Source organism: Salmo salar, chromosome 15 (assembly GCF_965601325.2).
Source record: "Salmo salar chromosome 15, fSalSal1, whole genome shotgun sequence".
NCBI classification, from domain to species: domain Eukaryota; kingdom Metazoa; phylum Chordata; class Actinopteri; order Salmoniformes; family Salmonidae; genus Salmo; species Salmo salar.
The window spans coordinates 97,242,348-97,267,214 of record NC_138305.1 but is presented as its reverse complement, the minus strand read 5'-3'; the positions used below and the strand labels follow the sequence as shown (position 1 = coordinate 97,267,214).

Sequence of the window (24,867 nt, the reverse complement as noted above, 5' to 3'; positions counted from 1 at the left end):
GACCAATTCCATGGATAGAGAACAGAAGGTCATATTGTAGGTTCTAATCTCACTGACACTGTGCGACAAAAAATAAGTGTTTACATGATTAATGCCTAAGCAAATGAATTTCCATGTGTCTGTGCTTGGAGTTCAAAACAGTTAAGCTAACATTGTCAATATGTCTTTTTGAAACATTTTCTCAGTTATTTACTTTCAAATAACCTATCATTTCCATTCTCAGAACGTTAATAAAACCTCCCAGGAAAACTTAAGGAACTAGAGTAAAACATTCTCAGAACCTCCCTGCAACCTAAAAATGTACATTCCCAGAACAGGAACAATGTTCATTTCAATTCACAGAACTTTTAAAAAAACGTTCTGTTTTACTGGTTAGTAAGGAACAACCATTTCCACAACTTCCAAGGAACCAAATCTCCTAGCTGGATTGCAACCCTGCTTTCAAGGTCACTGAGATATCTTCTTGTAGCTAAGGTAGCCAAAATACTGGGCATTTGTATACTTGCTTAATTAACTCAGGAACCACACCTGTTTGGAAGCACCTGCTTTCAATATACGTTGTATCCATCAAATCAAGTGTTTCCTTTATTTTGGCAGTTACTTGTATGCATACAGCTTGTTGTTGAGCGTAGAGCCAGCATGAAATACCTGACAGTCTGGCAGATACTCGTTGTAATAAATTAGTGAATGAATAGTCAGCCATTTTTAGCATGGATGCCATGTAATGAGAGGATAAGCCAAAAGAAGGTTTCACCTGTGGTTCCTCCAAAGACACACAGACCGTCCAAAGTAAAGCCAGAGAGAGTTTTATCCTGATCCACACAGGGTTTTGACTGTTACACAACTTTAAATGGAACCAAGTTTGTATTCTCTGAAATCCTGTCTGCCGTAGACATAGTTATCTGTCAGGTTACGTTTAGCTTCAGCGACACAGAACCTTACACTACACACACAGTAGAATCATGTGGTTTGGATTAGACTGTAGTGATGTGACACTGATGTAGCCTAGACCCTGGTGCCACGTTATCTGAAGCTTAGCAGTCCTGTTTAACCACATGGTATTATGTCTTAAACATCTTAGAGGAACAACAAGGTACAGAGGATTTATTTTGGTATGGGTTTATTGACAGACAGACCTTTTAAGTTGAAGAGGGATGAGAACATGGGTTTGATTGCGATAAGATGTCTCAAGTCTTTTGATCACAGACACTCAGTGGCGTTTGACTTGATTGTGAACGACTCACATCCTCAGCCTTTGACCTCATGAGAAGGTGGGCGGAGTCTGTGCCACTTCCAGGAATTGAGTGGGATTCTTCCCTTTATGTCATACTGTGTTGGAGGTGTAGGCTGTACTGTATGTACTCACCTTGTTTGCTTTTAGATTCACCCTCATGAACACAGGGTTGTCACTAGTTAACACATCCACAAAGTCATAATTATGGCTAAACCATGCACATTTCTACAATTTCTCTTCTTAAATTGTGATTTTAAACCTAACTCTTACCTTAACCACACTACTAAACTCATCCCTAACCCTAACCTTGAATTAATACCAAAAAGCAATTTTTTGGTGTGCCAATATAGACTTTGTGGCTGTGGAATCTGACTTTGTGGGTGTGATATCTAGTGTAAACCGGAACACAGTGTTTTGGACGGGAGGGACTCTGACTGTACCTGCCAGGTGGAAGTAAATTATGCATCGTTATTGGTTGGAGTCTCATGGTCTTCATTTGCCCCCTCCCATCTCTTCAAGCATATTACAGACTTCTATGAGCACACAGCAGTGCAAGACAGCAAACTGTTACTGAGGCACTGAGGAGAAGGCTTGAAGACAGAGAGAGAGAAGACTTGAAGACAGAGAGAGAGAAGACTTGAAGACTGAGAGAGAAGGCTTGAAGACTGCGAGAGAAGGCAAAGAGACTAGTTGAAGTAGTAAGAGAGGACTCATAAGACAAACTCAAAGGTAAGTAATGTGCCAAAGCTCTTTAGAATTTTTATGGGGTGACAGATTATTTTTAAAAGCCTGTTATGTTTGTTTTCATGAGATGTGATGCAAAACAGCTTGTCTGTAAATCACAAACGAGAAAAGAAACAAAGTAATTTTTTTTATTTTTTTTTTTAAGTTGATTTTAAAAAATAAAGGCTTATCATGGTATTTATCAGTCTGGAAATAATGCTTTGAAAGCTGGGAGTTACATTGGGACTAATCATTTTAGCTGTTTGCGCTCTGTACTCAAGTCATTTACTATTAGTTAGATTTTTATTGTATAGCCAATCATATGCTGCTGGCAATTTCCAAAATTCATTGTCTGAGGTGATATTTTGACTTGATCTGTGTGTAGTGTTCGATCAGTGGATAAAGCAGAAGAGAAAGTGTCAAGGCTAGCTCTTGGCTACCAGTTGACTCTTGGTAAATGGGACTTTCCTGAATGCATGCACTAAACTAAAGAGCATATCTCTTTCTATACTGGACAAAAATATAAACGCAACAAAAGTGTTTAGGCCCATGTTTTATGAGCTAGATACATGCCAACCTGCTAAATGGGGGCTTTTTTGCTGACTTCAATATTATTCCTAATAACTGTGAGATCGTCATGGTGGTTTGTGCTGGATGTGTGGAAGGAAGGTGGCTCATATTTCTTCTTATAAAGGAATATATAGCCTAGGTCTACCTGTCTCGCCATACCTCTGTTCAAAAAGGACAGTTTAAACCAATAGTTTCAGACAGTACTATGTTCCCTAACTCGAATCCTCATCATCCATATAGGCATTGTTTTTGTCTGGTGGACCATGTGTAATCCTAAAATGAGAGTGCATGTAATCACAGTTAGGCTGAGAGTGAGTGCATGCATCTGCTTGCCCTCAATTCCAGTCAGTCTGTGTGACGTCCCAGGAAACAGGTGGGTAGTTTGTGGAACTCTGACAGAGAGATGACTGTGCCTGCTGGTAGTAGCTTGGGGGCTTCAACTTCATGATGTGTCTGAATGATGAGAAGTGGATTAGTAGCTGCTGTGTGCTGGCTACTGCCTTACTCACTGCTGATTCATCCATAGGAACCGCAAGTAATTAACACAATTGTAGCAGGGACGGTTTGGGGGGGGCAGTGCCCCAGTGACAACAATTTTGGACCCCCTTCCCTAAATGTGGAGTATGAAATCATTTTTACATAACAAATTTTTGCTAGCTTTTTTTTTTTACATCCGTTATTAGACAGTGGCAACGATGATGATTATGAACATGGTCTTTTGCCTGCAATGCAGTGAAGAAAACGATGACAACAATAATGTCTAATACAACTGGCCCCAGCTTGGCCCCCCCAGTTGAAATGGTCTAGAACCGCCTCTGAGTTTTTATTTATTTAGAAGGATTTCTAATTCCAGACGAGTGTACGGGCATTATGATTGTCTAGGGTAGAATTGTGAGGTTAATTTGACCTCCTATTTTTTTTTTTTTCACCCTCCAGCCAGCTATAAGCAGTTTTTCCCTGAGAACAACAGAGATGGCCATCGCTCCGTTCAGTCGCAGACAGTGGGCCTCCCACTCCCTCAGAGTCACAGCTAAGGAGTTGTCCATAGTCGGCACCAGAGGCAAGAACAACGCCATTGCTGAGCGCTTCTCCAAGTAAGTTTCTCACTCTCTCCCATTTACCCTTACTGTGACTGTTACTCACTTCCTAACATCTTATTATCTTCTCAATCAATGACTCTTCACATTTAAACTCACCCAGATGTATCTATTCTCTCTCTATTGTACATACCCCTGTATCAAGGTAGAAACAAACTTACTCCTGACCACTGATGGCTTTTCCATCCTAGTATGCACTGCTGCCTGAAACCGTAGTAATAGATCACCATTCACTGCCACTCTTTGTCCTGTCCTGTCCTCTCCTCACCTGTCCTGTCTCCTCCTGTCCTGTCTGTGTTTGCTGGATCAGTACAAGATAAGAACATTAAATGGCTTGAAACTGTATTTGATAACATTGCTGATTTTTACTAGCCTGAGTGCCAGTCTGCTTGTGCTATCATGCCAACTCATTGTCTCTCATTGTCATTGAGAGGCAAGAGGACAAATGGATCATGGACCAGGCTAGATTTTTACCAGTTTGTCTAGCCAATTGTAGAAACAGCACCGACTATTACATGTCTGAGATTGGATTTGTCCCCCCTTCATACCTCTCTACTTTTCAACAGTTTGACATTTGTCTTCCCTTCTAGCTGTTGCTATTCTGTGTAGAATGTTTATCCATAACATCACCACAAACCTGTTATTCCAGTTTCACTGATGTCGACAGTTCTTAATAATAAATAGTCAAGATAAGTAAACTGAGATGATCTTCCTGTGAAATGTCAATTTTATTCCCCCGAATTTCCAACCAGCGTCTTAGTACGCCATTTTATTGATTGAAACGTCCCTTATGCTATTTTATAATTGGTACATGGTCAGGGTCATTGACATGCGTAGTTTCATATTTTTGATATTTTGAGAAGGTTTCAGTGTCTGACCACTAGGAGACAGCGTTGATCCATGTTTGTGTATAATTAGAGATCCTCACAAACGCCCAAGTAGTTTTAGTTCTAGAGGCTAAAACAGGGCTGTAAACGGCACTACCTCATGATGTAGGCCTATGCTCACAACCCCATCTATCCTTTTCCTAGATACCAACTGGCTGCAGAGGAGGGCAACTCGGAGAGGAAGAAAGCAGTAAGTATCCAGTCAGGGTTGGAAAGTGCAAATATCTAACAAAGCTATTTCTCTCTCTCTCTCGTATTTACTCATCCTCACTCTCTCTGAGACACACACACGGATGTCCACATGCTGCAGTTGGAGGCTAGACTAGAAAAGCCTTAATCCTTATATTGAGACTTTAATCTTAAGGTAGATAATACCTCCACTGTAGTTTCACATCGCTGCTCTTGTTCCTGGGTGGTCACACACTTCACGGGCATGAAGGAAGACAACGTAATGCCTGAAGCCACCGTGCTGATACAGCCTCTCTTCCCGGTGGGCAGTTGGCTCGGCCTGGGAATTGCACTTGAGGGGATATAAACAGACCGCAGGGATTGTTTTTCTTCATTAAGCGACTTTTTCAATCCCAGGTAGGTGTCTGTCATAGGTAAACCATCAGTTGTTGTACTGTATTGAAAGCAGTGCTTGAAGTGGATTGAAATAGGTGCTGGCACTGATTTTGGGTGACCGTACTGTTTACATTATATTTAGGTGGGGAAGTGCTGCAATAAGCCTATATTCTATAAGAGGTGCGGTATTCATAACCAGTGGGGGAGGGGACAACTGAACTGTGTCAATGGCAAATGCAAAGACTCAGTTTGTGTCTGGGACTCCTCAGTATGATGTTGGGGTTTACACCTGGGTTGTGGTGTAGAACTAGCTGTTGTCACGGTTAACATTAGGTAAATTCTTCAGTTTGGGGAGGGGGCATGTCACAGCAATCCTGCTTTCTCTTTTCCTGGATTGTCCCCTTTCCTTCAACTGACCCTTTTCTGTTTGACAATGGTGCCCTCTTGGTGAAACGTAAATAACATGTTAGCATAATACAGTTGGATTATCAATCAACATAAATCACATTTTATCAGTATTCCTCACTGTCGAGGCTCCTTTTTCTCTCTCTCTCTCTCTCCCCCTTCCACTCTGTTTCTAGCTCTCTCCTGGTGTAGGGGGGTGGGCAAGCTCCATCTTTACTAAAGGCTTTTATCATTTCCACCTGGCAGACACACAGCCAACTGGATCACATCAACAAGGGATCATAGCTTTCACCTGGTCAGTCTATGTCATGGAAAGAGCAGGTGAATCCAGGTGAAAGATACGATCCCTTATTGATTTCACTTGTTAAATCCACTTCAATCATTGTAGATAAAGGGGAGGAGACAGGTTAAATAAGGATTTTTAAGCCTTGAGACATGGATTGTGTATGTGTGCCATTGAGGGTGAATGGTCAAGACAAAATATTTAAGTCCCTTTGAACAGGGTATGGTAGTAGGTACCAGGCGCATGGATTTGAGTGTGTCAAGAACTACACAGCTGCTGGGTTTTTCACACTCAGCAGTTTCCCGTGTCTATCAAGAATGTCCACCACCCAAAGGACATCCAGCCAACTTGACACAGCTGTGGGGAGCACAGTCAACATGAGCTGGGTGAGCAACTCAATATTAAGGTGTTCATGATGTTTGGTATACTCAGTATAGATATTGCAGTTCTTATATGTTATGAATTCCAATTCATACAAATTTGTAAGTGCTTAATTCCGTAGTGCATATTTAAATGGCTGTAAATCGTTATTTCAGCTTCACTAATCTTATTTTCATGGCTGTTATGTCAACACAGGACAATGCTTCAGTTGTTTACTTGAAAGACGGCATTGAGATTATTTTCATGAGTAGGCCTATCTTGTGTAAAACATCCCTTTAAAGTGTTCTAGTCATAATCTTTCATTTAATGAGCATGAGAAACTGTAGTCAGCTGTTTGGGTTAGCTAGGGAGAGGTCTTGTTGTTGGAAAGATGCTAGTCCAGTTGAATGCTAACTGTAGCTTTACTAGAATGCGGTTGGAGACTCTTACTCTTGTATCCTGAAACTATTGATGTGACTGTTTTCTGTCCAATTACCCATTGATCTCTGTATCTTATCTCCTTCACATGCTGCTAATAGTATTACCCTCATTGCCCTTCTGGGTTGAATTCCACAGTGTTTCTATTCTATGATTCTATTCTTGGATTCTATTAGGCACACACTGTACAAACTGTGCAACCCTTTTGATTTATGCCATTGCAATGTTTCTGCTAGTCAGACTATGAACAAGTTGAGGAGTAGCCCTGGTGAATATAATGGATATCTTAATAAACCTTCTCTTTACGTCCTCCTCGAGGCTGCAGATTCGTTGCCCCCAACTCTCTGCAATGGCAACCTGAGTGTGTTGAAGAAGTGGTGGGAGCAGCCTGTCCAGTCCTCAGCCACGTCCTGTGCCCCGCTACCCCACACCACCCACACTCGCTGCTTACTCCCCTTAAACCCTAAAGCCAAGCATCGGATTCAGGCCACTCAGGCCCAGCCACCTCTCTCACCAGACCCCAACACCAGCCCCACAGCCGCTGAGGACCAGGCAGGACCAGGCATGGAGGGAAGACTGCAGCAGAGAGACCCAGAGAGGCAGGAGGCAATCGCAGAAGTACCTTGTGTCCCCAGTGAGAAGCCCAACATCCCCCTCAACAACCTCAAGATGCTGTTTGAGAAAGGAGAGAACCAGCAGAACAAAGTAAGTCCAAAGTCACTGATTACAAACTAGCATGTTTCTTTTTTAATAGGATATATTTTGTTCGTGTCACATTTTCAGAGACACCTTTTTTACTCTTTACATGACTTGACTTGACTTGACTTTACTTTACATTATATTTCAAATCTTACGTCACATAAATGGTGAGATTGGCTAAATGGAAACACTTTTCTATTGTTTAGGTATTAGGAGTGTTGTGTGGATCAGGTGGTGTGATTACACATGCTGCTCTGATGGTGACTTAGTCGATGGGTTTGCTAAAGAAAAGCCCCATGTATTTTAATCTGAGGTCAGAGGACTGCCTGAAGCTGAAGTATTGTGGTTCTTAAGACAACTGGTCTGTGTGTCCTCATTGTTCCTGTTTTAGAACGGAAGGTGTCTTGTTCTCCTGGGGTTAGTCATGCTGCCTGTCACATGCACCGCTATGACTGTTCTCATCTCACTACAGAACACTCCTCGAGATGGGCTAGCTATAAACATGTCCTCAGGCAGATAAAAGGGGTTCTTCAAAACAACCCCTGTCCTCCTCATGCTCCGTCTGGGGTTAACAGCCATGTTGCTATAAAGGCAACATGTAACCATTTTCCAAATGCACTGTAAACTTTTGATACTTTAGTATATTTTAGCAATTATACTGAACAAAAATATAAATGCTTTTTATATTTTACTGAGTTACAGTTCATTTAAGGAAATCGGTCAATTTAAATAAATTCATTAGGCCCTAATCTATGGATTTCACATCACTGGGAATACAGATGCCTTCAAGTTCATCGGGCTGTTGATTGTGGAATGTTGTCCCACTCCTCTACAGAGGCTGTGCGAAGTTGTTGTCATACACGTTGATCCAGAGCATCCCAAATATTGTCTGGTGAGTATTCAGGCCATGGAAGAACCGTGACATTTTCATCTTCCAGGAATTGTGTACAGATCCTTGCGACATGGGGGCGTGTATTATCATGCTGAAATGTGAGGTGATGGCGGCAGATGAATGGCACGACAATTGGTCTCAGGATCTTGCCACGGTGTCTCTGTGCATTCAAATTGCCATGGATTAAAATGTAATTGCTATTGTTGTCCATAGCTTATAACTGCCCGTACCATAACCCCACCAGCGCTCTGTTCACAATGATGACATCAGCAACCGCTGGCCCACAACGCCATACACGTGCATCTGCGGTTGTGAGGCCAGTTGGACGTACTGCCAAATTCTTTAAAACAATGTTGGAGGTGTCTTATTGTGGAGAAATGAACGTTCAATTCTCTGGCAAAAGCTCTGGTGGACATTCCTGCAGTCAGCATGCTAATTGCACGCTACCTCAACTTGAGACATCTGTGGCATTGTGTTTTGGGACACAACTTCACATTTTAGTGGCCCTTTATTGTCCCCAGCACAAGGTGCACCTGTGTAATGATCATGCTGTTTAATCGTATTCTTGATATGCCACACCTGTCAGGTGGATGGATTATCTTGGCAAATGAGAAATGCTCACCAACAGGGGCGTGCAGAAATTTGAGAGAAATAAGCTTTTTGTGCAAATGGAACATTTCTGGGATCTTTTATTTCAGCTCATGAAACATGGGACCAACACTTTACATGTTGCGTTTTATTTTTGTTCAGTGTAGATGAGCTCATTTAAAAGCAAAGGATATTTTTCACCCTTTCTACTCTAGAGTCTAGACTAACAGTTTGTTTTGTTTTTCCTGGCTTGTACAAATGTTAGGTATTGAATGTGAAAGGCCAGACTTTCAATCTAACTTTCCTATGAGGTAGGGTTTTAGTTGACCATTGATCAAGATTCAGACTTTTAAAAAAAAGAGCCAGTGCTGTGGGTTAACTAGCTTACTACTCGGTCTTTGAACATGGACGCCCGCCTGGACACCAGATCAGAGGAGTGTTTTTGTAGCGGCTTAACAAGTTGCCTCACCTGCCACGTCCCAGCTGGCTGAACCTTCCTTCATTTCTTAAGCACATGAGCAGCTCTTTCTTGTTCTCTCAGCTGACAGCCAGGAAGTGACCTGGGCTGCCCCTTCCCTCGACCCAGCCCTGTGCCTGGCCTGCTCCCTGACCTGTAGCTCAGCACCTCTCCTCGAGAGGTGGTGATGTCATGGGGCAGGCATGCACACTACTGCAGTAGAGAAGAAACTGAGCCTCCTCTGATAACAATCCCTCTCTGGCTTATCAAAGCAAGGCCTTCTCCTGCCCCTCCCTCTCTCTCTCTTCTTCTCCTGCCCCTCCCTCTCTCTCTCTTCTTCTCCTGCCCCTCCCTCTCTCTCTCTTCTTCTCCTGCCCCTCCCTCTCTCTCTCTTCTTCTCCTGCCCCTCCCTCTCTCTCTCTTCTTCTCCTGCCCCTCCCTCTCTCTCTTCTTCTCCTGCCCCTCCCTCTCTCTCTCTTCTTCTCCTGCCCCTCCCTCTCTCTCTCTTCTTCTCCTGCTCCTCTCGCTGGAGGAGACGGCCATGAGGGAGAGGCACTGTGAAATTAATTGACCCAACTTCACCCCCCCCCCCCCCCCCCGGTCATCCCCCCCTCCCTCCTTTCCAGCCCCACTCCATATGCCCCCCTCTCTGCTTCTCTCTCTTTCTCGCTCTGTGTGACTGTGACGAGGCAGAAAGGAAGGACGAAGGAGAGGCACCAGTCCAGTGGAGCCACAGTGTAATGAACAGAATCGAGTTAGCTGCTGTTGATGTTCCAAGCTCCTCCAGGACAGACATGAGTGCTCCAGCTTAACTTCTTTCCTCTTCCTTGTGTTCCACTCTGCTTCTCCCTGTAGCTCCTAGCGTTGCTTTGCAAGAGGTAAATATGTTTTCTGTTCTTTGTTTGGTCTCAACCTTGGATCTCCATAAGCTCACTTGTAGTGCTGCGGCTCTGAAACAGTCTCCGCCTTATATTTGGGGTTTGCTTTCTTTGCTAGTTTAATGTTTTTACTAGGTTCTAGCGGATTACGCTGTGAATTGAGTCCTTTGATGGGAGGGCTAGCCTATACACTGGCTGCACTATGGTTGGTGAATTATGGTTACTGTCAGTGAATGGGCTTATCAAGGCCTTTTTCATGTTTTTGTCAATGGTGGTTTTGGGCTATATGTAGCCTAAAACTCACTGATTTTTGAATTGACCTTTTTTGTTATTGCTCTGATGCCCAGCCAGCCAGCCAGCCAGCCGGCGGTAGGATTCAGGGAGGAGCTTCGATTTGTATCTGTCTCTGGGGGTTTTAATTGTCAGTAGGATTAGTGTCAGCTCTTTGTCTGTCTGGCTTGCTGATCACTTCCTCCCTCTCTGAGCTCAGCTGCCTCCTGGCCTATTGTTTGTTTACAGCCTCCCCCATATTGTTGCAGCACCACCCGTGACCATGGTCTGGAGAGGGTATCGGCTGAGTCTTGGTTTGGTTTGGGAGGGGGCCCTCTGGCTGGGTTAGAGAGGGGTCTCTCCGCCTGGGGTCCATCTGGGCCAGCTGGGGTCTGGCTCCCTCTAGAGCCTAGATTAATCCACCCTGGAGGATGAAACGGAACGTTCAACCCCTTTCTGCCAATGCAGATCTAAAATCCAGACTGCCACAAACGCACAACGCTATAAAGACCTTTCCTTTGGAACAGCACTACTCTGTCTCTTTGTATTTCAGGGTTTTATCCACCGTTTGACCCCTCTCATCCCCCACTGTCTGTCTGTGTATTATTAGCACTACTCTGTCTCTTTGTATTTCAGGGTTTTATCCACCGTTTGACCCCTCTCATCCCCCACTGTCTGTCTGTGTATTATTAGCACTACTCTGTCTCTTTGTATTTCAGGGTTTTATCCACCGTTTGACCCCTCTCATCCCCCACTGTCTGTCTGTGTATTATTAGCACTACTCTGTCTCTTTGTATTTCAGGGTTTTATCCACCGTTTGACCCCTCTCATCCCCCACTGTCTGTCTGTGTATTATTAAGGCTGTGCCCGTTGCAGTCCCAGCCTCGCAGGGCTCTGTGACACCCTGTTGCTCCTCTAATCTCTGACACTGATCACACTCTGGCTAAAAGGCTCTGCGTGGTCAATCCAACGTCTGCAGTGACCGTACAGCATTTACTGCGAATGCAGCCTCAGCAGAAGTCAGAGAATTCATACTACTTGTGCTTCATGGAGCAGAGCTGTCGTGAAGGAAGTTGTCAAGGACGTGAGTTTGCTTATACAGGACCTCTCGCCCCCCACCTAATGTCATCCAAGCATGTCAATGCGGTGATATATGGAGCCCTCTGCATTGTTACAACATTTGGGAGGCGCACAGTGATGCGGTACAGCCTGACAGAGGCAAGGCAGACACCCCTATCTGCCCCAGGCTCTATCTCACTGAGCTCATAAGGGGATTAGAGTACAGAGGGCTGGGAGAGGCTTGGAAGGAGAGGCAGACAGCCAAGAAGGGGGAGCTGGACAACAAGCCAGGCTGCTACTGGAACTGACTGACTCACTGCCATACATTTCTCTTCTCCACTCCTGTTTTCCTCTTCTGTCAGAGCACAGGGCTCAGAACTGTCTGATGGGTGGCCCTGGTTCTCTCCTACTGTGTGTTTATGCTAGCCTAGAGCTAAGTATGTGAGCATCATATGGTTCTGTATGCAAACCACGATGCAGGTGGTGCTGGCATTAGTCTGTATGTTCAGAGCCTGCTGAGTCTACAATGTAAAGGCTACCATAATGGAATATGCTGTCCTGATAGCGTGGTTTGGCTCTGTTTCCAGGTGTCCAGACCACCTGTGAGGATCGGAAGCATCACTGATAACATGGACCAGCTACTTGGAGGTACTGTTCCACTGAGAGGACACACACGGAATGGGACACCAGAGTTAAAATCAAATGCATTCTTCTCCATGAGTATATTGTTTCACTAGGCCACACAGAACTACAGACTGTAGCTGTTTCAGTGGTGTGGACTGTATGGAGAGGGCTGGGGCTCACTCCTTGTGCTATGATCAGCAGAATGCCCCAGTGATTACAGGAAGAATGATAGTTACAGGAAGACGGCTTTTTCTTTCTATTCCCCCGTGAACCTGTTCCCATCACAGCCTGACAAACACCACGGCTACGTCCTAAATAGTATCTTATTCCTTAATAGTGCACTACTTCTGAACAAAGCCTATGGGGCTGTAGTCAAAAGTAGTGCACTGTATAGGGTGACATTTGGGACGCTCCCCATGACCCACAGTCTACATTGTGCTGAATCTATAGCCTGTACTTTCCTTTCTATAGCTTATGCGCAAGGTGTGTGTGTGTAACCTGCGCTTCTCTCCGTCTGTCTCCTAGATGCAGGGAGTATGGACTCCATGCCCCTGAGGGACAGGATGGCCATGTACCAGGCTGCTGTGTCTAAAAGCGAGGTTTCATCCTCCTCAGTCAGCGTGAGTACCTGTCCTTTACACTGCCGTGGAGGACTAACTGCCATGTCTATGGTTGAACTTCTCATCTGACTGAACTTGAGCCCAAAGTAATAACTTTTGGACCACAGGAAGAATGGCCTCGGCAAAAGCATAATGGGGATCCGAATAAACCAAACTTCAGGCCCATCCCGGCCGGAACCTGTCATGTGCAGGTTACTTATCCCAACTGTAAAACAGATCCCTGTCTTTCTCTCTCTGACAGGGTGATCAGTTGGACTCAGACCTCCTCTTCAGCAGCAAACAGAAGGAGAATGTACCCCCAAGCAGTGGGGACATGGTGAGGAACTGTGCTCTTTGTGTCTGTGTGAGTCTATATCTGAAACATCCCTAAATCATCATCTCCTCTCCTCTCAGGGTTCGGACTCTGAGCCCAACAGTAGGAAAGCCTCTTCCACAGAGAGCAATGGTAACTATTTTGGTCCACTACATTTCACCAAATCTATATTCTTGTCCGTCATCATTTGTCTCCTCCACTGAGTGTACAAAACATTAAGGACACCTGCTCTTTCCATGACATACGCTGGCTAGCTGAATCCAGGTGAAAGCTTTGATCCCTTTTCATGTCCCTTGTTAAATCCACTTCAGTCAGTATCATGGTCTCCAACAGGTTGGTCGTGAGCTACCAGTAGCTTGCAGGCCACCTACCGGTAGCTTGCGGGCCACCTACCGGTAGCTCGCCAAACAATTCTGAAAGTACATGCAATATTCACCTGTTCCACCACAAACTGTCATAAATCTCAAGTATCAGACACCGCAAGCTCCCAGCTACTATCAAACGAATGCAACATTGACATTATCCCTGGTAGCCACTATTGGCTTAAAAAGCAAAACCTAACACAATATCTGCCAATTAAGTTCCAGCAATATTGCCCCTGTCTGTCTGTGTGGTGCTAGTGCTCATCACTCCATGTGTAGCGATGGGTCGATCGCAAACAAATGGCTCTTCTTGGAAATTGTCGGGAAGCGAGTCGCATATGTGAAAGAGGCGTTCATTTGGCTCCCTGATTTGCATCACTTTTACTGAAGATGGTAATTCGCAGTGCAGGAACAATATAAGGAGAGCCTGATTCTGGTCCACACGCATTCAATTTGATTCCCCCCCAAAAATTATGTTCAGGCCATAATTTGGTCAGGTAAAAATAAATTTGAACTCACGTTTCACGATCTGACATAATGATATGTTTTAAGCTTTAAATTATTGAAACATTTTTTTTTCATGGTTTTAGGTCCATTTCTAAGCATTACTGAACAGAGCCGTTTGGGATCCAAATGAGCGCGGCTCTTTTAGGTGTCAAATGATCCGGCTCGCAGAAAAGACTCGGCATGCCCATCACTAGTAGCCAGATGATGTGATAACCATCTTGTGGGTTAACAGAAATACTATCCCCAAAACCTTGTCAATTATGTTAATTGCAAAGTAGGCTTATCTATTTGCAAACTTTGCCATGAAATGAGTAGCAGTAGTACAGAACCACTGCTAGACCGGCACAGTAGATGCCAATTAAAGGGCCAGATGTGCCAGTAAGTGTAGGTAAAGGGGAGGAGACGGGTTAAAGAAGGATGTTAAAGCCTTGAGACAATTGAGACATGGATTGTGTATGTGTGACATTGAGGGTGAATTGGAAAGACAAAAGTTTTAAGTGCCTTTGAACAGGTTATGTTACGTGCCAGGCGCACTGGTTTGAGTGTGTCAAGAACTGCAACGCTGCTGGGTTTCTCACGCTCAACAGTTTCCTGTGTGTTTCAAGAATAGTCCATCACCTAAATGACATCCAGCCAACTTGACACAACTGTGGGAAGCATTGGAGTCAACGTGGGCAAGCTTCCCTGTGGAATGCTTTCGACACCTTGTAGAGTCCATGTCCCGACAAATTAAAGCTGTTCTGAGGGGTGGGCAGATGCACGCAAGCAACTCAATGTTAGGAAGGTGTTTGTAATATTTGGGGTACTCTGTGTATTAGGTCAGTATATTCACAACAGCTCCCTCTGTTGTCCCTCTGTCTCATGTCACAGCAGGCTCCAGTATCGGTACTTCTGTATCCTCGACCCAGAACGACCAAGCTCAGCCCAAGAACTCCAGGGTGAGTTCAACAGTACCTTTTCTGCATTTTTCTCAGAAAACCATTCACTCTCCTAACTAACCTGCCTTGAATGCCTCTATTTTATGTGTGCACAGAGCTTCTGCTTGCCTGCACAGGAGAGCTGTGTGTCGTGTCAGAAGACCGTCTACCCTCTGGAGAGACTGGTGGCCAATCAACAGGTCTACCACAACACCTGCTTCAGATGCTCCCACTGCAACACCAAACTCAGGTAAGTGGATTGGACAGATGCCATGCAGCAAGGAATTGTTTGTTTATTGTTTAAACATCTGTGAACCTCACTGTTAGTGGACCTTATATTGTTGTTAGGTCCACAGTCTTGTTCCTCTTGAGTTTAAGGATGAGGGTTTATGCTGCTTGATTATTAAAAAGGATTGTCTTTCTCAATATGTGCTTTGTCTCCCTCTGCTGGACAGCCTGGGAACCTACGCCTCTCTGCACAGCCATGTCTATTGCAAGCCTCACTTCTGTCAGCTGTTCAAGGCCAAGGGCAACTATGACGAGGGCTTCGGCCTGCGCCCTCACAAGGAGCTGTGGGAGACCAAAGGGGAGGAACAGGGGACCGAACAGACCACAGAGGTCACCTTCTCCAAAGACAAGCTGAAGAAGTGTGCCTCTACCGGCACACTGTTGATCAGCCCAGCAGTAGAGGAGTCTCCACTGGCCAAGGTCAATGTGGTAACAGCCTCCCCAGAGACCCGTACCCAGATCTCCGTAGAGAAGGACAAGCCAGTGGAGACACGTCGGCTGAAGATTTCCTGGCCTCCCCGCATCGAAGGAGATGGAGAGGGGGGTAACATGGGGTCCAGCCCCACCTCAGATGGGAGCTCCGGTGGCAGACCATCCCGTGCCAAGTGGCCCCCAGAGGGTGACTCGGCCTTCCCCGACCAGAGCCCAGAGTCCACCGAACGCTCCACCCTCTGCAGGAGCTCCTCCCTCAAAGAGCGCAGCCAGCCCTTCTCATTGGCCAGCCCTTCCCATGTTCCTGCCCCTGCTGCCAGTCAGACAGCCAATCCTGAGCCAGAACTGCTGGAGAGGATGAGCTCATTGGAGGACAGGGAGCCTGAGCTGGCCTCCAGTCCTGAGGAACAGAGCATAGAGGTCCAGGAACAACCTGACAGCCTGTCACCTGACTACCACACACCTTCTGACGACAGCTATGTGGATGTCCAAACCAGCTCTGAGGAGGGGAGAGAAGCACCTCTAAAAGAGAGCCACCACGAATCACTAGAGTCAAAAGAAGAACGGGGAGCGAAGGAGGACTGGGAGGAAGATGAAGAGGAGAAGCTGGAGGGAGAAGAAGATGGGGAAGGGTTACCTTCTCAAAACTGCCAGACTGCCTCGTCAGAGATCGTCACGCCCCCCTCGTCTCCGGAGGCGGAGCCTAGACCCAAGACCAACCACATGTCTCAGGATGTGGGCTTCTGGGATGGCAAGGAGGCCGTCTCTGTAGAGGAGATGATTAAGAGGAACCGCTACTATGAGAAAGATGAGGACGAAGAGGACTGAAAGTCTCTGGTTTATTAAGTCAGGAACATTATTAGACATAATCAACAGGCTGTTGACTGTAAACTTTTCTCTCTTCATTTCCCTTTAACCTAAGGAACGGTGTCTGGCTGTGCTTGGTTGGATGTCACTTTCTTTCTTTTCTACTACTACTCATTGTAATCATTTATCTATGTCAATTTTACCTTAGCTCTGGTTTTGTCCGGAAGATGGTACAAACCAAACAAATGCTGATAATATGAACTGAACCCAGTGAATGAGATATTTTTGTCTGTATTTGAAAATACAGTAGTTTTATGAATGTTTTTAAGGTGGTATGTTTTATCAGAACAGCAGGATAGCTGTAAGGACTGGAAGGGTTTCCACCATATTACGTATTCTGCTGGTTATCGTTGTTCCAACTTGAATAAAGAAATTGTTATACAAAATATTCAGTGACCTCTAGTCTCATTATACACATGTAGATTGAAAAATGGAAATAACCACCTTTTGATACATGTATTACAGTGCATGGGGAAAGTCTTCACACCCTTTGAAATTGACCACATTTTGTTACGTTACAGCCTATTCTAAACTGGAGGGGGGGTAAACTTAAATAGTTTACCCCCCCCTCAATCTACACACAATACCCCATAATAACAAAGCATTTTTTTGTGCAAATGTGTATATATTAAAAAGGGAAATATCACATAGGTATTTAGACCCTTTACTCAGTACATTGTTGAAGCACCTTTGGCAGCGATTACAGCATCGTCTTTGGTATGCGCTACAATACTTATATCTCCCTCACTAACTTTAAGCATCAGCTATCTGAGCAGCTCACTGATCGCTGCAGCTGTACACAGCCCATCTGTAAATAGCCCACCAAATCTACCTACCTCATCCCCATATTGTTTTTTTTCCTCTTTTGCACACCAGTATTTATACTTGCACATCATCTGCACATCTCACTCGTGTTAATTTGCTAAATTGTAGTTACTTTGCTACTATGGCCTATTTATTGCCTTACCTCCTTACTCCATTTGCACACACTGTATATAGATTTTTTTTCTATTGTTATTGACTACGTTTGTTTATCCCACGTGTAACTCTGGTGTTTTTTGTCGCTTTGCTTTATCTTGGCCAGGTTGCAGTTGGAAATTAGAACTTGTTCTCAACTGGCCTACCTGGTTAAATAGAGGTGAAATAAAATTAAAAAAGCTTGGCACACCTACATTTGGAGTTTCTCCCATTCTTCTCTGCAGATCCTCTCAAGCTCTGTCAGGTTGGATGGGGAGCGTCGCTGCACAGCTATTTTCAGGTCTCTCCTGAGATGTTCGACCGGGTTCTGGCTGGGCCACTCAAAGACATTGAAACTTGTCCTGACACCACTCCTGCGTTGTCATGGCTGTTTGCTTGAGGTCATTGTCCTCTTGGAAGGTGAACCATCGCCCCAGTCTGAGGTCCTGAGCGCTCTGGACCAGGTTTTCATCAAGTATCTCTCTCTGTACTTTGCTCCGTTCATCTTTCCCTCGATTCTGACTAGTGTCCCAGTCCCTGCCGGTGAAAAACATCCCCACAGCATGATGCTGCCACCACCAAGTTCACTGTAGGGATGGCGCCAGGTTTCCTCCAGACGTGACGCTTGGCATTGAGGCCAAAGAGTTCAATCTTGGTTTCATCAGGCCAGTAAATCTTGTTTCTCATGGTCTGAGCGTCCTTTAGGTGCCTTTTGGCAAACTCCAAGCAGGCTGTCATGTGCCTTTTACTGAGGAGTGGCTTCAGTCTGGCCACTCTAACATGAAGGCCTGATTGGTGGTTTGCTGCAGAGATGGTTGTCCTTCTGGAAGGTTTTCCCATCTCCACAGAGGAACTCTGCAGCTCTGCCAGAGTGACCATCGGGTTCTTGGTCACTTCCCTGACCAAGCCCCCCCCCACATTTCTCAGTTTGGCCGAGCGGCCAGCTCTAGTAAGAGTCTTGGTGGTTCCAAACTTTTTCCGTTTAAGAATGATGGAGGCCACTGTGTTCTTGGACCTTCAATGTTTAATAAAGCTGTCATGGCTACTTTGAAGAACCGCAAATATAAACTAGATTTAGATTTGTTAAACATTTTTGGTTACTACATCATTCCATATGTGTCATTTCTTAGTTTTGATGTCTTCACTATAATTCTACAATGTGAAAATAGTAAAAATAAAAACCCTTGAATGAGTAGGTGTGTCCAAACTTTTGACTGGTACTGTGTGTGTGTGTGTGTGTGTGTGTATATAAATTATTATTTCCAACCCTTGATAAAGGGCCATCCATGTGATATGGAGAATATCATTTTTACTCCCACCAACCCAGCTCAAGCCTGGTCCCAGATCTGTGTGTACATGTCTGGCATGACGCTGACCATAGGAGTTGGCTATACAGCAAAAACAGATCTGGGACCAGGCTAGCTCAGCTCCAGTAGGCAGGTGTGAGTACAGAGAATCTGAGGCATCACAGAGAATCTGTCGGCATCCCAAATGGCACCCTATTCTATATAGGGCATTAGTTTTGACCAGGGCACGTATAGCTAAAAAGTATGGTACCCAGGCTAGGGCACATAGGGCTCTGGTCAAAAGTAGTGCAGGTAGCCTATTGGTTAGAGTGTTGGGCCAGTAACCGAAAGGTTGCTAGATCAAATCCCTGAGCTGACAAGGTAAAAATCTGTCGTTCTGCCCCTGAACAAGGCAGTTAACCCACTGTTCCTAGGCTGTCATTATAAATAAGAAGTTGTTCTTAACTAACTTGTCTAGTTAAATAAAGGTTAAATAAAAAATATATAGTGAATAGGGTGCCATTTAGGAAGCATAGCCCAGTGCTCACAGAAGGGCACTACTCACTCACTAGTATGGAGAAACAGAGAATCCAATTGCCTATATCTGGAACTGCCAGTATGCTCTCTGACTCAGCAGAACTGTTGGACATGCATTGCTATGTTTGGGGTTCTCTGACTCAGCAGAACTGTTGGACATGCATTGCATTGCTATGTTTGGGGCTCCCTGACTCAGCAGAACTGTTGGACATGCATTGCTATGTTTGGGGTTCTCTGACTCAGCAGAACTGTTGGACATGCATTGCATTGCTATGTTTGGGGCTCCCTGACTCAGCAGAACTGTTGGACATGCATTGCTATGTTTGGGGTTCTCTGACTCAGCAGAACTGTTGGACATGCATTGCATTGCTATGTGTGGGGCTCCCTGATTCTGCAGAACTGTTGGACATGCATTGCTATGTGTGGGGCTCCCTGACTCTGCAGAACTGTTGGACATGCATTGCTATGTTTGGGGCTCCCTGACTCAGCAAAACTGTTGGACATGCAGGTTTATCCATTTAGAGGATGTAGGTTGGTCAGGTTTATCCGTTTAGAGGATGCAGGTTGGTCAGGTTTATCCGTTTAGAGGATGCAGGTTGGTCAGGTTTATCCGTTTAGAGGATGCAGGCTGGTCAGGTTTATCCATTTAGAGGATGCAGGTTGGTCAGGTTTATCCATTTAGAGTATGCAGGTTGGTCAGGTTCATCCATTTAGAGGATGCAGGTTGGTCAGGTTCATCCATTTAGAGGATGCTGGTTGGTCAGGTTCATCCATTTAGAGGATGCAGGTTGGTCAGGTTTATCCATTTAGAGGATGCAGGTTGGTCAGGTTCATCCATTTAGAGGATGCTGGTTGGTCAGGTTCATCCATTTAGAGGATGCAGGCTGGTCAGGTTTATCCATTTAGAGGATGCAGGCTGGTCAGGTTCATCCATTTAGAGGATGCTGGTTGGTCAGGTTTATCCATTTAGAGTATGCAGGTTGGTCAGGTTCATCCATTTAGAGTATGCAGGTTGGTCAGGTTCATCCATTTAGAGGATGCAGGTTGGTCAGGTTTATCCATTTAGAGGATGCAGGTTGGTCAGGTTCATCCATTTAGAGGATGCAGGTTGGTCAGGTTCATCCATTTAGAGGATGCAGGTTGGTCAGGTTCATCCATTTAGAGGATGCAGGCTGGTCAGGTTTATCCATTTAGAGGATGCAGGCTGGTCAGGTTCATCCATTTAGAGGATGCTGGTTGGTCAGGTTTATCCATTTAGAGTATGCAGGTTGGTCAGGTTCATCCATTTAGAGTATGCAGGTTGGTCAGGTTCATCCATTTAGAGGATGCAGGTTGGTCAGGTTTATCCATTTAGAGGATGCAGGTTGGTCAGGTTCATCCATTTAGAGGATGCAGGTTGGTCAGGTTCATCCATTTAGAGGATGCAGGTTGGTCAGGTTTATCCATTTAGAGGATGCAGGTTGGTCAGGTTCATCCATTTAGAGGATGCAGGTTGGTCAGGTTCATCCATTTAGAGGATGCAGGCTGGTCAGGTTTATCCATTTAGAGGATGCTGGTTGGTCAGGTTCATCCATTTAGAGGATGCAGGTTGGTCAGGTTCATCCATTTAGAGGATGCAGGTTGGTCAGGTTCATCCATTTAGAGGATGCAGGCTGGTCAGGTTTATCCATTTAGAGGATGCTGGTTGGTCAGGTTCATCCATTTAGAGGATGTAGGTTGGTCAGGTTTATCCGTTTAGAGGATGCAGGTTGGTCAGGTTCATCCATTTAGAGCAGGCCCGGGAAAAGGCTGGCCCGGGGGCCATATGCAGCCCGCGACCTGATTCAATGCGGCCCGTGGAATCATGCTCAGATCACATAAAGAATTTACGATAGTAAAGTTTTGAAAAAACGTATTTGCTATACAAATTAAAAGCCCAATGAATACTCGCCTTTGTGTAATGATTTAACTCCCACCGCTTGTGAGACATTTATTTTGAAGGCACGTATAAACAACTACACGAGGATAGACAGTGACTGACAGGCTGACACACACGTCACAGTTACAAATAGTAGCTATAGTAGAAAAAACTAGTTTTTCAAAGAAAAAAGTAGACAATGAATGTAGGGTGTTCCAGCAAGACTGGACGTTGACATGTTTAATTATTGAGGTATCAGGAAAAGCTGTGTGCTTAGTGTGCAAAGAGAGCATCACTGTCTTGAAAGACTACAACTTGTCCCAACACTTCCAGACGAAGCATGCAGAGAAATATAGGAATGCCTTCTGAGCAGAGGGCAAGTGCATCGAAAGACTTGCTTTCTCAGTTGCAGCAAGGGCTTTTCACAAAACTGCATTCAGCAAACAACGGAATTGTGAGAGCTAGCTACAGTGAGGGAAAAAAGTATTTGATCCAGTGCTGATTTTGTACGTTTGCCCACTGACAAAGAAATGATCAGTCTATCATTTTAATGGTAGGTTTATTTGAACAGTGAGAGACAGAATAACAACAACAAAAATCCAGAAAAACACATGTCAAAAATGTTATAAAATTATTTGCATTTTAATGAGGGAAATAAGTATTTCCCTCATTAAGTGCTCCTAAACACCCCCAAATAATGTTCATCAGAAAACATTATTCATCAGGAGGTGCTCTGTAAATGTGTTCTGAAAATGAGCCATGTTGTGGACACAGTCACTAAAGTGGTAAACTTCATAAGAGCAAAATCTTTAAACCACAGGTAGTTTATCTCACTGTTGGAAGAGACAGAGTCGGATCATGCAGATCTCCCCTACCACACAAACGTGAGATGGCTGAGTTTGGGGAAGGTGCTTAAAAGGGTGTGGGACCTGAAGTCGGAGATTGCTGAGTTTTTATGAAAGGAAAATATGTGGATTTCCCTCAACTGCAAGATAAAGAATGATTGGCTGATTTTGCCTTCACCGTGGACATCATGGCCCTCATGAATGAATTGAATTCCAACCTACAAGGGAAGGGTCTTTTTGAACATCAGACGTACAGCCTTGTCAAAGCCTTCAAGGGAAAATTATTCCTACTGACCCGCCAAGTAGAAGCCAACAATCTCATCAACCTTTCCAACACTACTAGTCTGTTCCCTATCAGATGACCAGTGGGAGAAGTATACATCGCTGCTGAATGCTTTGTACGGTGAGTTTTCTTGTCGTTTTGAGGATTCTAAAGTGTTGGAAAATGACATGCTGTTGGTTTCCTCTGCTTTCACCTTCAATGTGGGTAACGCTCCCACTGACCTGCAACTTCAGCTTATCGATCTTCAGTCTGATGCAGTGATTGGAGAACTATTCAAAACAATGTCACTGACGAGGTTGTATGCATCTGGCAATGAACAAAACTTTTAAAAGATTAGGAGTCATGCTCAGAAGATGTTTGTACTGTTTGGGTCAACCTATGTATGTGAACAGACATTTTCAGTGATGAAATGTAACAAGTCAAGGCACACGTCAGAACTATACCTGACTTCACTGCTCTAGTCAATGCCCATCAGAGACTTCACTCGTCACACTGACTGAGTAGTTTAAATGTAATGTTGAGCTCTCTCTCTTTCTTGTGTTTTTGTGCATACCCGGTGTGTAGTTCATTGCATGTTTAATAATGAAATACCTACCAAAAGCAGAACATGGATGTGGTTTATTTCTGTGCATGTTAAAAAAGTAAAATAAGTAGCATATCTGGATGTGATTTACAGTAGATATATCTGTCAAACATACATACACATGATGTATAATCCTGTAGTATGAATCTGGCCCCGCGATGGCAAAAATATATTCTAATGTGGCCCTCCATGGGAAATAATTGCCCAGGCCTGACTTAGAGTGTGCAGGTCCACCTTGATCTTCTTTCTCCTTGCTGCTCAGCATCCTCACGGCGGAGTAGAAACCACCTTGCATAACCACAAGGGGGAGCCATTCACTGACACTCACTGAAATCACATCACACATCAAATCTCTCTCTCTCTCTCTCTCTCTCTCTCTCTCTCTGTCTCTCTATCTCTATCTCTCTCTCTCTCTCTCTCTCTCTCTGTCTCTGTCTCTGTGTGCATGTGTAAAATATCCTCATTGTGCTTCCTGTGTAAATGCAGCCGAAGTGAAAATTCTACGGAAATTAAGATTCGGCCCAGACGGCTGACTCATCTCCCATTCAATCTCAATTTAGGCAAGTGTCACTATGTCCTTTTGTTCTACATCACATCTGTTGGTTTCAGGGAGGAACTGGTATATCATTAATGGGAACAAGTGACATTGGAAACTCTTTTAACTTCCTCTATTGTAAACAAATCTCCATTCTCGAATAATAAAGATCTATTAATTTGAATTGAAAATGTGCACCTGTGTCATTGACGTTATTTTCACCAAGTCTGTAGTCTCATGGGAACATGATGCCACAGCCCATGATATCCCCCTCGAAACAGCAAGGACCAAAGGGTTTCCCAACCCCACTAACATGGACGATATTCCCATCATCTGAGAGAGAGAGAGGGATGAGAAAGAGAAAGACACAGTCAGAGAGAGAAGAGATGAGAGACTGAGAGTGAGGATGAGGGAGAGAGAGAGAGAAAGAGAGGGGGAGAGCAGGAGAAAGAAGCTTTGTCAGTGAGGACTGTTGATAATAGATGTGATTTATGTTGATTGATTGATTATTTAAGTTATGTTATTTAAATTTCACTAAGAGGGCACCATTGTCACCCTGTAATTGTTCTTCGCAAAAAACATGTCACTAGAAACACCTGCAGCGGAATTTCACTTGAAACTATTTTCAGGATGTCCACAAGAAGGCAATGACTATCTAGGTAAACAGGTAGGTAAACAGCTAGGTAAACAGCTAGGTAAATATCTAGGTGAACAGCTAGGTAAATGTTGCTGTCCCATCTATTCAAAATGTTTCGGTCTATTTTGCACACTGTGTACAGCGATTATTAAGGGGACATGATCACTGGGTCAAACAGGACTCTACCACACGCATCTATACACATACATAGCATTACTTCAGGATTCATTAAGTAAAACAAATTCAATCGCTGGTGAAAAACAACAAAACAATAAAAAATAACGCAAGAGGGAGACAACAATAAAAAAAATAATTAAAAAAACATTGCCAAAGGTAGCCTGCAGTGTGTGTGGCTAGGTTGCTGCAGACATGATCCTTTCCGGTGTGTGTGGCTTGGTTGCTGGTAAATATTTTTGGAGTTGTCATGGGAGCCGTCCCCGGCTTAAGATACTGTTTAAACAATCTCTATCTGAGTGTGTGTGTGTGCGTGTGTGTGTGGGACGGGGAGAGAAACGGAGACACTGTATCATTAGTGCTCCCATGAGGGCCTCTGTCACAACACACACAACAATCTCAGCAAACACTGGTGCCACTAAGGGGGGGGGGGAGGAGAGGGGGGGGGGGGGGGGGGGGGGGGAGAGGAGTGCGTCTAAAAATAGCAGTGTAGAGTGTGGACAGAGAGAAGGCAAGGCTCTCTGGCACCTTAGACAACTGCTCGCCATGCCAGGAAACCTGGCTGAAACCTGGCCGAGACCTGGCTGGAAGGCAGCTGAGGACCGGAGGGATGGAGGAACACAGAGGTGAGAACGAGAGAACAGGGCTGGTTGGCGTTCGTAGTAAGAGAGTATGTCTGAAAAACACAGGGGCTTCCCTCAATCCCTCCCTGGCCAGGCCCAGGGAACTTTGACTCAACTGATTCCTCAACAACAACATCACCAGCTAGAATATGTGTGGATCTTCAACACCACAGCCA

The 24,867-nt window shown here is 44.6% G+C and overlaps 1 protein-coding gene across 1 annotated transcript; it reads left to right on the top strand.

Annotated features, from left to right (window-relative positions):
- Positions 1 to 1,792: 1,792 nt before the first annotated feature.
- On the top strand, positions 1,793 to 16,717 carry lima1 (LIM domain and actin binding 1). Its single transcript, NM_001141273.2, is given in 5 exon segments — positions 1,793 to 1,963; positions 3,464 to 3,621; positions 4,656 to 4,701; positions 6,880 to 7,037; positions 16,413 to 16,717. Coding segments are annotated over 4 exon segments (396 nt in total). The 5' UTR covers positions 1,793 to 1,963; positions 3,464 to 3,499; the 3' UTR covers positions 16,483 to 16,717.
- The last annotated feature ends 8,150 nt before the right edge of the window (positions 16,718 to 24,867 follow it).